The sequence below is a fragment of the Bidens hawaiensis genome, unplaced genomic scaffold, assembly GCF_021521415.1.
Source record: "Bidens hawaiensis isolate Kalapana, Puna unplaced genomic scaffold, B.hawaiensis_p1.1 tig00032758_1, whole genome shotgun sequence".
Lineage (NCBI taxonomy): Eukaryota > Viridiplantae > Streptophyta > Magnoliopsida > Asterales > Asteraceae > Bidens > Bidens hawaiensis.
Genome location: NW_027505261.1, coordinates 176,887 through 191,546, shown reverse-complemented (window position 1 = coordinate 191,546; position 14,660 = coordinate 176,887). Strand labels below are relative to the sequence as shown.

General features: G+C 33.7%; 1 protein-coding gene across 1 annotated transcript; it reads right to left on the bottom strand.

The window, feature by feature from the left end:
• Positions 1–2,483: 2,483 nt before the first annotated feature.
• Positions 2,484–4,316, bottom strand: LOC143611945 (protein MHF1 homolog). The gene is made up of 4 exons (XM_077086041.1): positions 4,184–4,316; positions 4,027–4,098; positions 2,710–2,790; positions 2,484–2,629 (listed from the first exon to the last, which is right to left on the bottom strand). Exons 1-4 carry the CDS (start codon positions 4,314–4,316, stop codon positions 2,484–2,486), a joined length of 432 nt encoding a protein of 143 aa, XP_076942156.1.
• Between the last annotated feature and the right edge of the window lie 10,344 nt (positions 4,317–14,660).

Genomic DNA, 14,660 nt, shown 5'->3' with positions numbered 1-14,660 from the left:
ATTTGATTTTGTGTTGAAACAAATTAGTTTTGTGGTGGATCATGTTGTTTTTGGTCTCATAAGTTGTTTGTATCTTAATTAAGTCACGGATCATATGTTTAGGCATTGATTTGACATGATAGTAGACGTACGGTTTCACAGGTTTGGAAAAAACTATAATGTATTAGGGCATTTTCAGGTCTATATAACCTAACATCCATATATCGAAATATAAGCATGTAAGAAGAAAATTTGTTAATGGAGCATAAATATAATTATTCATTTTTTCAATTTAAAAAGTTAAATAAAATACAAGAGAATGACATAATTAAATGTAATGTTTATTCATCTCTTTTAACGAATCTAGATTACAAATAAATAAATAAATTCTTTTATTTATAGAACCTACACATATGTAGGAATTATCTTACACATGCGTAACCTAGCTACAACGTGTATTGTATGGGTAAGTGCTTACAAATCATATAGACTTTTATGCACAAGTAAAAACTATTAAAAATATGAATCATTGATAGAAAAAAAAAACTATTTAAGTTAGTTATTTTAGGTGTGCATTGATAATTAATAGAAAAATATATGAATCATTGATGAGGATGGTGTTTCTTTTGGGTGTGCCATAGAAGATTTTTGAGAAGTTTAAGGCTCAATTAGATCCCAAAGGTGTTGATTTTGGTAAGGAAAATCATAATCAAAACATTGTCATTGTTGGATTCGTGATCTGGACTTAGTGCAATAATTTTCATTGAAATGATGGTTTAGGTTGCATGCAAGAGAGTTTGAAAGCACTAGAACAGGCTAAACGTTACCAAGATCGAGTGAGTAATTAGCTTCTGAAACCTTAAAACACCCAAAAAAACGTGATTTTGGTCAAGTTAGAAACAAGAACATGAAATTGTTATGTGTGACAGGGCATACAGACCGCATGACCCCTTTAACATATATAATTAACTCGTGATACATATATGTTTAAAACACGTGCAATATTGTCGGATACGAACTATATGCCCTTCCGTACATAATACAAACCAGCTTGTTAAGCATTAAAACGTGTCTTTTGACATGAAACGAATAATAAGACAACATTTTAAGTTTTAACTAAATCATAAGTAATTATAATGATGACCAAGTGATGATTTTAACATAACAAGGACGTTAGTTAATCGGCAATAAAGGCTTACGGATTAACTAGGTTTAAATTAACGCTTAACCTTGTTTATTAGAGTTTTTCACCCAATCTGTTCCAGCTCAATCTGACCCACCCCCTAATTTGATCTGCCCAGATGAACAGACCACTCCTTTTCTTAATTTCAGATCTGCCCATAACGAGACTATGGATCAGGCAGCACTGTATAGTAACAAGGCACTAAGATCCACTATAATAGTTGGAGCGGAGTTAAGCAGGTCTTACCATACGCATCACAAGCAGGCTACACCATGGCTCTGCTGCCTCTTAATTGAATATTCAAATTTTAAAAGATAAAAACCTGTCTTGCCAAAAATTAATATTGTATTCTAGAGACATGAAGTTTTTTAATTATATACTATGTTTTTTTAAATGTGATTCAGTTGTTTATGATTCAACTAAATTTGTTAACATTGTTACTTGTCCACGTTTCTTGGGTCATTTTATTGTTTGAAACTGAAAAGTAAATAACCCTTGTTAACAGGGTTCTTCATCCTTTGAGTAGAGTGGCAACCGGCCAACTGACGTGTATGAGTAATCTTAGTCTCATGCCTAATTAAAACATCAGTTCTCATGCATGTTACTCATACCCATCGAGTTCTCGGATATATCCACAGGTATCGGGTATACACGTTTATGGTCTTATGCGTTTAAAGATTACACATTGGGATGCCAATACCCAAAACATGATCTTAACCTTCCCTTGAAGTCAGACTTGAATTGTTAAGTGCTCAACTACTTATCATAACTCAATAGTTATAGTAATTTAAAGTTTTAAACAAATTCAACATGCTAATTAAATTATATAATACGTCAATATAATTGGTTTTGATGTGTTAAACGAGTTCGGGTAATAGAACAAGTATCACCTAATATCATACCCGTCCCAAACCCGCAAAAGATTTAAAAACTAATCTAGCAATTTCAGATTTCTAACACATACATCATACTTAGTAATTATATATTTAACGTTATATGATATACTGATATATTCAGTTTTGATACAGTAAACGGATTTAGGTAATTGAAAAGGTATGACCTAATGGCTAATAGGCTAATGCTATACATGTCCCAAACCCACAAAACTTGTATCCGTCCTTTTACCCCTGAACCAATTGAATCACGATATGTATATATATCGATTTGGGAGTTGGATTACATCTCTATGAATTACAATGACTAAAGAGGGACCCACATTGACATAAAAACAAAAGGATAATACGAGTTAAGCACAAGATGGCTTTTCATGTGAACAAAATCCATTTAAACAAACAAATATTCAAGAACCTGTATATGTCAATCAGGGATCAATATGAAGTACCGAACTGGAAGCTTTATCTTCCTTGTTTGAGCCTTTCTTCCTCTTTTTCTCAGACTGCGGTTCTTTTGCTTTTAGATCATACGAAAACGACCTCAATGTCTCAGCCAGATGTTTGTTCCTATGTGCTAAAACCAAATCATACAATTCAGTCAGCTAACTCCAAATGTACAGTCATATAACATATGAAAGGCTTTGATAGACATACCAGATAGAATGATATCATTCATATTCACAATCTTTCTATTAGCATGATGTGCAAACAGCTCTAGATCATCGGCCAATTGTTCTGCAATCACATAAAACACTCATTTTAAAAAAGGCCCAAGATTGGTTTATAATGTTACAGCTTTAGCAAGAATAGATTTCATTAATACTTTAGAAACTTTACTTGCAGAATTGCATATTTAACCATAAATTATACACAATATAACATGCAGCTAGAGGTAAGAACAAATCATAAAAGGTTTACTTGAAAAAAAGGTTGATAACTTGATATGTAAAACAGATTATTTTAAACCAATGTTTCAATAAAACGAAATTACCTAATACAAAGAATGTAGAAACACCCATGCTCAATCATCCAACAGTGTGTTTACACACCAGAATCAATTCACACACTAAAAGAATAAATCAAGTTTAATTAAGTGGTGTAGCCATGTAATATGTAACATAACTGCATTTTATAGCAGATTCTGGTCAAGAACTGACAATCTGAATGTTTATGATGGTTTCTACATGATTAACTGTTATGTGTTCGTACATTTGAAGTCAAATTTAAAATGTAATTCATTGTCAGGGATGGGGTGTATACGAGCCGAGCCACTCTTAAGCTACTCGAGATTGACTCGTTAAAAACTCGAATCAAGCCAAGCTTAAGTAAACTCGAGCTTTATTGTAGCTCATTTAATAAACAAGCTCGCGCTCAGCTCGTTAACAACCCTATTTATTGGGATGTAGAACATTACAACAGAATGGAAGAGAATAAGCTTCTGTGAAACCCTAACAAAACTAAAAACTCATAGGATTCCATTAATGGTTGTGTTCATACTTTTGAAGTTAAATTCGTAATGTAATCATTAGTAGAGTGTAAACGAGCTGATCCGCTCGTGATCCACTCGCTAATAGCTCGTTAAAAAACCGAATCGAGCCGAGCTTAAACAAGCTCAAGCCTCTTGCGCGCCTCATTTAATAAATAAGCTCGAGCTCACACTCGGCTCATTTACACCCCTATTTATTGGGTTAAAGAACAAACATTACAACATAATAAAAGTAATTAAGCTTCTGTGAAACCCTAACAAAACTCAAAACTCATAGAATTCAATTAATTATGCGGTGTTTATACTTTTGAAGTTAAAATCATAATGTAATTCATTGGTAGGGGTGTAACCGAACCGAGCCGATTGTCTCGGCTCATTACAAACTCCAATCTCAACCATCCAACGGTTACAATTGAGCTTAATTCCACCTGTGCATACAAGCGTGCTTACTTAAACTAATTAAATGAAGAGATCAGAAACTCTACCTGCATATTTAAACGCCAAATCGGAGATGCAAACGATAACAGATTGAGAAATATCCATGTTGTTTCGTTTAGCTGTACGGAAGGAACATAACATGAATTGAAGGACAATGGAATCGATTAAGCGAGTGTCATAATAATAATAATAATATATAGATACCTTCGGACTCAGCGATAGTGATGGTGGAAAGACGGAAGCGGTCTCTGAGATGAGTAGTGGCTTCTTCTTCCTCCTCCTCTTCTTTCTCCACATCGCTTCCGTCAAAACACTCTTCCATTGCTACTGGATCCATTCCGTTTCAGTTTTGTGATGTTTCTAGGGTTTTCAGGCCAATTGAATGCTTATTCTTCGCGCCAAAAATGTAGAACAGAGACGGAAATCAAGTTTAAATAATTTATGACGGGGATTGTTCAAATTCGGTCGGTTGCGATTACATTTATTACAAATACGTCGAATTCGGTCGGTTACTGCTACATTCGTTATGATACATAGAGCTATGAAAACATTAAATTATATACTAGTCATGATTTTCATCTAAATGTTATAATTCTCTCTTTGTATTTTTTTATTATTATTATTTTACGTTTGGTAAACCCAAAATAACAAACTTCAAGTTTTGAAGATGTGAAGATTAGCAATATCTTTAGGTTTTAGAGATGAATACTCGTATGGAAAGAAAAAAATAAAGATTTCTCTTTAATTTAAAGACGGAAACTCCCGATCACAATTTTTTTAAAATTTTGGTACCAGCACCGAGTCAAAAATTCAGGAATTACCGGTATTGTACCGTTCCTGAAACGTCAAATAGTCGAAACTAAATTGGTACTGATGTTACTGAATTCGGTGCCTATATCGGCTCGATACTCGTACCCTTTTGCTCATCCATACTCTCAAGAACGTCTTGATCATTTTAAACCAACAAGATTATGTTCTCAATTTCTCTCTCATGTTAGGGAATGTTGGGCCTAATTGATGGTTGAGCACCGTCATATGGCATCACATAACTAGAGAAGACTAATGGTTACCAAAATTAGACTAAAGGTAAATTTTGATGTTAACCTTAGTAATTTTATTCAATAAACGCAACTTAGATACCAACATGTGACACCCTGTCACCCTCGTATTCGCTTGGGTCATCACGTGGCAAATTATATATAAACTTAAAAGAGAGTTAGGAGTAATTACCAATTAAATCATTTGTGGGCTAAATATGGGCTCTGAACTGGGTTTAGAAAATAGGGGCCTATAAATAGAAGTCGTATAGCACCTATTAGTCTTTAAGTTATTTAATATGTTAAATCTATCTGTCTATCTATAATATATATAAACGAAAACCCAAAAATTCTTTGTGTCGCGATGTGGTCGTTTCCTTCTTTTTTGAAATCACCAGATTTGCTTGATTTTTAAATTGAGGCTTCTCATGCATTTAACCCAAATTCACGGGTTTGGATTTTATCAAACCCAAATATTTTTAAACGGTTTATAACATCTCATTAAATTAAAAACTAATCTCACCAAATATTTGATGTAAAAATCCTATAAAGTAGGGATATATCCAAAATTAATATCTGATTTATTTAAAAAAAGTTATATATTATTTATAATTAAAAAACCAATTTTATAGTAAAAAAATAAACGGGTCTTGGGTCTCATCAAACCCTTTACTTTAAAATTATACTGACAGTAGATATAGTTTAAGCACAAAAAATTTTTTGTAACTAAATGACAAGAATTGATAAGTAACTTAAAAACGTAAACTACGTGTAGGTTATCACAACCCCTTAAAAGGAAAGAGTCTAACATTATAGCGGAACATATTTTAAGGTACGGATTCTAACCCCTCAACTTGTATCGTCGTGTTCGATTGTTAAAACCCCGTTGATGTTTCGCGTTCTTTTGGAACTCCTAAACGTCTTTGGAATATTAATCGGATCCAAATTTATTTTGCTTCAAGATCCGGTTATGGTCATTTGAACTCAAAGTATATATTGATATTGTACGCATGCGATGATTTTAAAGTTTGACTCCATATCGCATGTTCCATTACTTATTACACGGTATAGATATTTGTTGATACTGCTTGTAGCTAGAGCGCGTTTCATGTATTTGCTCATACTCTGGTACCCTGAGTTCTACGCTTCCTTTGGAGTGTCCCACAGGCACAACATTGTGGCATCGATGTTGTGTGCTCCTTCCGTGACAGAGAGATTAGTTCACGGCGTCTCTTAAGGGCACGTGTGGACCACAACTATTAAAAGGCGTATGGATCGATCCTAGGTATTATGTATTTGATATTTGTGGATGGTTGGTGTATGCCAACACCCACCATCGCACTATTGGGTACATAGTTTGCAACCTATGTAGCCCCACTGGTATGTTATATGTTTCAGCTCGTGGGTATCATCCATATGATACGATTTACTTTATTGGCTTGCATACTTGCATCGTATCATTTTACATCATGACATATTATATTCTTTTATATTGTTAGAAATAAATGTTAATTTTTTTTTTATTCTTTTACTTGAGCCTTTTTTATCCGTACTTAGCATTCGGCTCATTCTGTAAATCTTTTTCACAGCATGTTCATAAGTTACTTCGGGTGGGGTGTGAAGAGAGAGAAAAAGAACTGAGCTCTATGATTTGAATGTAAAATGCTAGCCACTTTTGTAGCCTATTCTAGTTTAGCTAGATTTGGCAAATATATAATATCTTTGGTCGGGTTTGAGGGAACAAGTCAAAGAAGGAGGGCTATTTCCTTTAAGGAAACACACAAATATATTTTGTGTGTGTGGTCGGTAGTAGGAAGAAACCAGAAACCCTTGGTGCAGCCTGGGATCGGCAGCAAGAGGACCATGGAAGAAAATTCGTTTTTTGCTTTTTATTGGGCTAGGAGAAGAAGAATAACATCAAGCGAGACTTGGGACAGCATCTAGCATCATTCCTCACCGTTTATTTCAGCCATAATTGATAGTATAACTCTCATAAACTTTGTGTTATTGTTCAAGATTCATACTTGTTGATTTGATCTTTAAAACTTGAATTGTTTCGCAATTTAATTGAAGATTGGATTGTGCTTGATTAATATTGGTTATTGAATGAGTTTGATTATGAATTGGTTGAGTTTTATGATGTTTACAATAAGTATTTGCTGCTGTCCAAAAGTTATGTTAGGCTAAACTTGTTAGTTTTACCTAGATTTGATGAATATTGTTAGGTTTTAGTAAGTTTTATGGATTGTTTGATCACCATGACTTGATTTGTTAATGAAAGTTTGGTTTAATATTGAATTAGGTTGTGTTTAGTGGCTATGATTTTATTAATTATACTCATAAACCCCTTGCATCGATTGGTTGAATTAGTTTTGATTGATTGTTGCTTGTATGATTCTTTACTTTGTGTTTAAAGATTGTTTGCGGGGTGTACAACCGTAGGGTTTAGTTGGGTGTGTTAATTGATTGAATTCAGCGGGTAAGCACCTTCTTAGAGACCGAGAGGTGATAGGATGTAAACTCATCTCATAGCTTTTACTTGTTAGAATTAGGATTGCGCGAGAGCGGGTTCGGTTCTTGTCGGGTTTGTGTTTGTGAGCGATTAGTTGGTCTAGTGTAAGTTAAACCAAATTGTTCCTCTATCCTTGGTTGCATTGTATTCGTTTCCATTAGTGTCGTGTGTCGGTGAGTCCGAGAGGAGACTCGACATTAGAACACCTTAGCAATTCGTTTCCCGGTTTGTTCTTAAAATCAATTAAGTGTAAGTTAGGGTTGGTTAGTGAGACCGAGAGGTGATCTAGCTTTCTTGAGCGAACCTTAGTTGTGTCATCCTTAGATACCGGTGTCGTGAGATTATCCAATCCGTTAGCTCGTTATAACTTCAATATGATTCTTACCTAGGTAGACGTTTTCTCCATTGTCAGTTTCATTCGTAAAGTTTCGTTAAGTCTTTTAATTTAGTTAAAGTAAGTTAGGTCAAGTAGTTTAATTATTAAAAAATCATTTAAAAAATATTACTCTTAGGAAGGTCTTGTCTAGGGTTAGTGATCATAGACGTTTTCACGTGTCATCGTGTTCGATACTCGGACTTCCTTAGTTCTATATTACTTACGATCAGTACATTTGCCGGTTATGTGTAGTTTTATTAGGAAAATCCGTTTTATAAATTTAAAGCTTAGTTGTGAGTTCCGTAGAAAGAAACACCCTTTAAACACACATCAAGTTTTTGGCGTTGTTGCTGGGGACACAGTTTGAGGCGTATTGAGAACGACTCGAGTTAGGACTTACCTTGTTTGATACTTGTTTTTTTGTTTTCCTTTGTTTACATAGTTTAGCTAATTTTAGTTTCTTTTGTTTATCTTAATAGTTGTATGCGGCGTACTCGATCTCTAGGACCGCCTGAATCTGAGGGATTTTCCAAACCAGAGAGAGAGTTTCGTGAGAGACGTCGTACCAGTCTGTCTTCCAGTTCTTCTTCTACGTCTGTTGGTAATACATCTTCTTCTTATACTTATTCTGAATCCGTCTTTAGGGATAGGATTATGGGCGACACAGTTACACCACCGAGGAGGACAATTGCAGACCGGGCCCGTCCGGTCGATGCTGGCGCGAGATCCAGCGTTGCTCCACTAGCCATCGCTGTTAACACGAACTGGCAGATTCCATCAAACATTCTGAACACCATCTCTCATTCTGCTCAATTTCACTGGTTACTCCACGAAAACACGCATTCTCATCTCACTCGCATTGCACGTATTTGCGACACGTTTCATCTTGTCGACGTATCCAAAGATGCCATCAAACTCCGCGTTTTTCCGTTCTCACTTGTTGATCATGAGAGTTTGTGGCTTGAGTCCCTCCCACAGGGATCCATTGCTACTTGGGCCGCCATGCAGACCCAGTTTCTTGAGAAATATGATCCTACGGCTAAGGCCGCTCGTTTGCATAACCAGTTTCATTATTTCCAGATGGAGGACACCTAGAGCTTCTACGAGGGGTGGGAGAGATTCAAAAATTTACTTGCTTTATGTCTGAACCACGGCCTGCAAGACTGGGCAGTTGTTGAAAAGTTCTATAACGGAGTGACATATGCGACTCATAGTATGCTCGACACGGCTGTGGGAGGCAACTTATTAGGGACGAAGGATACGGATGAGTGCATTGCTTTGTTTAACGGGTTAGCCATGAGTGGATACCATTGACCACCCGCTAAGAGCACCAAGACCGTCGACTCCTTATCAAGCGGTATACATCGATCGACATGAGCACCGCACTTGCGACACAAGTTGAGGCGTTGGCGAAGATCGTGAAGGACTTGCAGGTGAAGAGTAAGTTGTGCGAGATTTGTAGAGGGGGGGGGGGGATGATACTGTTCAGTGCTCCGTAGGTTTCCAGGAGGAGGTGGTAGAATTTGTTAGTAATCCGAACCGAAATCAAAATTCTTTCAGTTCTTATAATTCAGGATGGAGAGGTAATCAAAATTCCAACTGGAGGAACGGAAATCAGTCCGGCTTCCAGCAGCGTTAGAGTCTTTTCCAGGATTTCGGTGAGGGAGCGAGTAGCGCGGAGAAGAAGCCCACGTTAGAGGAGATGATGTCACAACAGACAGATGTTGTCGCAGCTTATGACTCGAGAGGACTTCCGTCACAAAGAGACTCAAGAGAAATTTTGAGAGCACGAGTCATTCATAAGAAATTAGGGAGCGTTAATTCAACCAGTTGCACGAGTTAGAGGAGCTTCGGGATCATGCATATGCACAGTCGTTTAGGTATAAGGAGCGGACGAAAGAACAGCAAGATAGAAAGTTGAAGGGCAATAAGCAGTTGAAGTGTGGGGATAAGGTTTTATTGTATAACTCCCAGTTGAGGTTATTCCCGGGAAAGTTGAAATCCCGATGGTCGGGACCGTTCATAGTCCTTGAGGTTTTCCCGTATGGCACTATTGAGATACAAGATTAGAGCGGGAAATTTAAGGCGAACGGTTACAGGTTGAAGCCTTACATAGGCGAGCCGGTAGCTGATCAGACAGTCGAGGTGTTCTACCTTGACTCATTCACCAAGACATAGACGTGTTGGACGCATCACTTGGGAGACTGCTCGAGTTGTATAGTGTGTATTATGATTTTCTTTATTATTTGTTATCTAAAAAAAATTTAAAAAATTAATAAAAATTAAAAAAATAAAAAAAATACAAAAACACAAAAATATGTTTATTTCTTATGTTTTTAGTTTATGTTATGTACGCCGCTACATGCGAGCGAGTTTGAGTTATTGCAGGTATTATTATGCACATGGTAGCTCTAATGGCGTTTTGGAACTGGTTCTCCCAAGGTTGCGGCCGCGAATGAAATGCTATACAGTTGTTCGATTGATACACAACTAATGAAGATTCTGCATGTAAACCTTAGGTTTCATTAAGGAACCTAAAAGTGGGATACCATACCCCAGACCTGGATCCCACCTTAGGTTCCAACTAGGATCCACAAAGTGAGATCTTATACTCTAGGCAAGGATCCCACCTTAGGTTTCAACAAGGAATATATTTAATTTTTCTTATAATTTGTTTTCATATTAATAACTTTTAATGTATAAATACCATTGAGACGTTCTTATTTTTTTCAAAGTGCCGAAAAATATTATGGCTTATATATATAGTTTACTTGATTTTTATATATCAAAATATTAGTTTCTAAGTTATTATATATATATATAATTATATTTAATTTTTCTTATAATTTGATTTCACATTAATAACTTTTAATGTATAAAGTTTTAAAAAATATTATGCCTTATATATATTTTACTTGATTTTTATATATCAAAATATTAGTTTCTAAGTTATTATACATTCATATATATATATAGGGGATGGTTCAAGAGAGAAATGATATTATTGCAAGAAATACAAGAAATGAATATGAACCACTAGTTTTGTTTTAATTTTAAATGTTTAAAGCTAAATAAAGAAAGTATTAATCATTCTCTTTGTTCAATTAATATAACTAATAAACCATAATACTTATCTACTTAATTAATATAACTTATTTTTTGTGTCTTGAATTTTTATCCTACACAAGTATAATTTATTCATACATTAAAATTTCTTTCTATCCAAAACTAATTTCTTCCAACTCAATATATTAATATCCATCAAAACATACTTGCATTATAATGAATAATACCAAAAAACTATTTTACATGTGTTTGCATTAAAAATCAACAAAAAGCATACAACCTACACAAAAACGTATAATCTACGCTTGTTCTAAGAATAAGACAGCATATAACCTATACACGAAAAACATATAACCTACACACAAAATTTATCATCAATGAAATACACACGCACACAAAAACATATAACCTACATACGAAAAACATATAACCTACACACGAAAATTTTATCTTACACAAATACAATTTATTCATACATTAATTTCTTTTTATTCAAAACAATTTCTTCAAACTCAACATTGTGATAAATAATATAAAAAACTATCTTACACATGTTTGCATTAAGTGTCAATAAAAAATATACAACCTACACAAAAACATGTAACTTACACTTGTTCTAAGAATAAAAAAAACATATAAACTACAAACGAAAAACATATAACCTACGCATGTGTAGGATACGTGTATCTTTGTGTAGTTTATATAATTTTTGATGTCGAATTATATATGTAAGTTGTATGCTTTTTGTATGTTGTACGTTTTTATCGCTCAAAACAAGTGTATGTTATATAACTTTGTGTAGGTTGTATATTTATTGTTTAAATTTAATGGACACATTTGTATAATATTTTATATTATTATTTATGACAATAATTTTTATAGGCATACCAATTGACAAAAAATATATATTATATTTTGATATTTAGTGTTAAAAAGCATGCAAATAAACTGAGTGGAAATTATTTTTTTAATATAAAGAATAGTATTATATGAATAAATTGTATTTATGTTGAATAAATTGAAGAATGTGTAAATAAAAAATAAAACTAAAGTAGCGCTTTTTTTTTTAATTATTATAGCTAAATTAGTTAGATATATTAATTAGAGAGGGATTTATTAAGGTTATATTAGTTGTATTAATTGGAGAGGGAGAGAGTGCATTTATTGTTACATTTACATCTTTTTTATTTATTTTTAAATATTTAAAACCTAAAATAAAAGTAGTGGCTCATATTCATTTCTCTCATTTCTTGCAATAATTTCATTTCTTTCTTGAACTTAAACATATATATATATATATATATATATATATATATATATATATATATATATATATGCTTACATATTAACTTTTAAAAGTTAATTGATATATGAAAAATTAACAAACTATTTAACTTTAAATTTCAAAACAACTTCTCTTTAAAATAAAAATAATAACGTTCTCTAAAATTATTAAACGGGTTAATAGGTCGTCGTGTTCAGATTGACCTGCTTAAGAAAATTAGTTTGATTATTAAGTTAATAGTATAATTCTTTTTTACAGATACATTGGGCCTGCGAAGCCTACATTCATAGTGCCCAAGTATTTGAGAGGCCCATGTTTTTTTTTTATATATATATAAAAGAATTTGTATATAGTATTGTGTTTATGACCCGTTATGTTAAGAGAAAATATTAAAAAAAACGTTTGGATTCTTAATTCATCCTTATATTAATTAAAATCGTCTTCGCCAACAGGTTTTATTAGAGCCAACTAAAACTAGCCATAAGTTTAAATTCGTCGGTTTCAATGTGAGATTGGGATTGTGAGATTGTGAATGTGTATAGTCTTAGCAACCCAACCTTCATTACTTTTTATTAAATAAACAAAAAATATAATTGTTATTTTTAATGTGAATTAAATTTTACTACAGTTTCAAAACTGGTATGGGTTATGAGATTGCCAATGGAAATTAAATTAACAATAATACGTTTTAACAATAGTTAATGATATTAAAAATCTTAAGTTTTATACAAAGCTTGAGCTTGGGTTTTTTTTAACTAAACGAGCTTTATTTAAGGAGCTTGGCCTGAGCTCGTAAAAGCTTGAGTTGTTTCGAGCTTTTGATCTATCCGATAATGAGTAGCTCGTAAGGAACAGATGAATCTTTTATGATTTTCTAGTTAGGGGTTGTGTTTCCTAGGGTGTGTATTATGTTTACCCGAGGAAACAAGGAACAAATGAATCAAATAAGCAAAAGGAACAAACAAATCAAAAGCTTTGGTTGTAACGAGATTTTGATCTATCTGATCATGAGTAGCTCGTAAGGAACAAATGAATCTTTTATGATTTTCCTGTTAGGGGTTGTGTTTCCTAGGGTGTGTATTATGTTTACCCGAGGAAACAAGGAACACATGAATCAAATAAGCAAAAGGAACAAACAAATCAAATAAGCAATATAAGTTTTAAAAACTTATATTGTATGCGCGCGCGCGCGCGCACACACATATATATATATATGTATAATAACTTAGAAACTAATATTTTGATTAGGAAATACATTACAAAGGCTTAAAAAACTAAATTATTATTATTATTATTAATTATATCATAATATTATTAACTATTAATAATTTGGACGTGTTTATGAAATAAGTACAGAAAGGGTAGAAGATTATTGTACATGAGTAGTTGCATGGAAAAATTAAATATCGAAAGCGAAGATGACAACGGTGAAGATCAGATCAGCCTCCAATGATCGTATGCGAATGTTGTCCCTCTCCTCTCCGTATCTAAAGACTTACATGTCTCGGTGTTTGTTTGAGTAGCACACATGTGCAGCAGTGCAGGCAATAATTTGTTCCGGTTGGGCCCGTTCTAAATTGGAATGTGCATTAGGTTAGTGCAAATTGAAGAGCATCATCCAAATTATGATGAAATGCAATACAAAACAATAACTTTAGATTCAATAGAAACAAAACGAACCATAACAATTTCACATAAGAATACTTAAATATAAGAAACTGTAAACTTCGCATTACGAATCTAGACAGGATATAAGTAAAACTATAAACCCTAACCAAGCACTAATATTGAAGAAATTGGTCGACCAACAATATAGACAAAAGAGTCAAAAGACAACCCAACTAAGTAATTACCGACAGCTAGTGACACAAAACATGAACACAATCATAACTTCAACACCCCTGTAATTGAAGCTTATGACCCTAAAAACTAAAAGATTAAGAGATATATAACATTACATACAAAATTGAAGAAAATAAAAAATCAAATTAGAAAGTGGGGAAAAAAAGCTGATAGCCAAACACTCTTGGAAAACCAACATAAACGAAGGCCGACGGACGCAGATGCAGCAAGATGGGAAGGTGAATACCTGATTGCATGACCAATCGAAGAGGGGTTTCAATTTTCACATTGTATTGTGAAAGCAGATCGAATTATAGGATTCGCTTTGCATCAACATTCCATTGCGACTATTATATGGAGGTATTAGGGTTTCTCAAAAGGTTATTTGAATTTTGAATCTGCTTGTTAAATAAAAGTGTGAGAAAGGAAAAGCTTTCATAGGAAGCGGAAGCGGAAGCGTGGCCAAGCTGTATAATGAACACGATAGCAAGGAGAACCTGGGGGCGACACGTGGACAAACTGTTCTTGTTTTATTATATAGGAGATTGAATAATTTATGGGAT

Excerpts from the sequence above, each read along its gene's own strand:
- LOC143611945 (XM_077086041.1), bottom strand. The coding sequence starts at position 4,316 with ATGGATCCAGTAGCAATGGAAGAGTGTTTTGACGGAAGCGATGTGGAG. Across the intron at positions 4,099-4,183 it reads CACTATCGCTGAGTCCGAAG|CTAAACGAAACAACATGGAT; the intron begins GTATCTATATAT and ends CCTTCCGTACAG. Across the intron at positions 2,791-4,026 it reads TTTGGCGTTTAAATATGCAG|AACAATTGGCCGATGATCTA; the intron begins GTAGAGTTTCTG and ends ATGTGATTGCAG.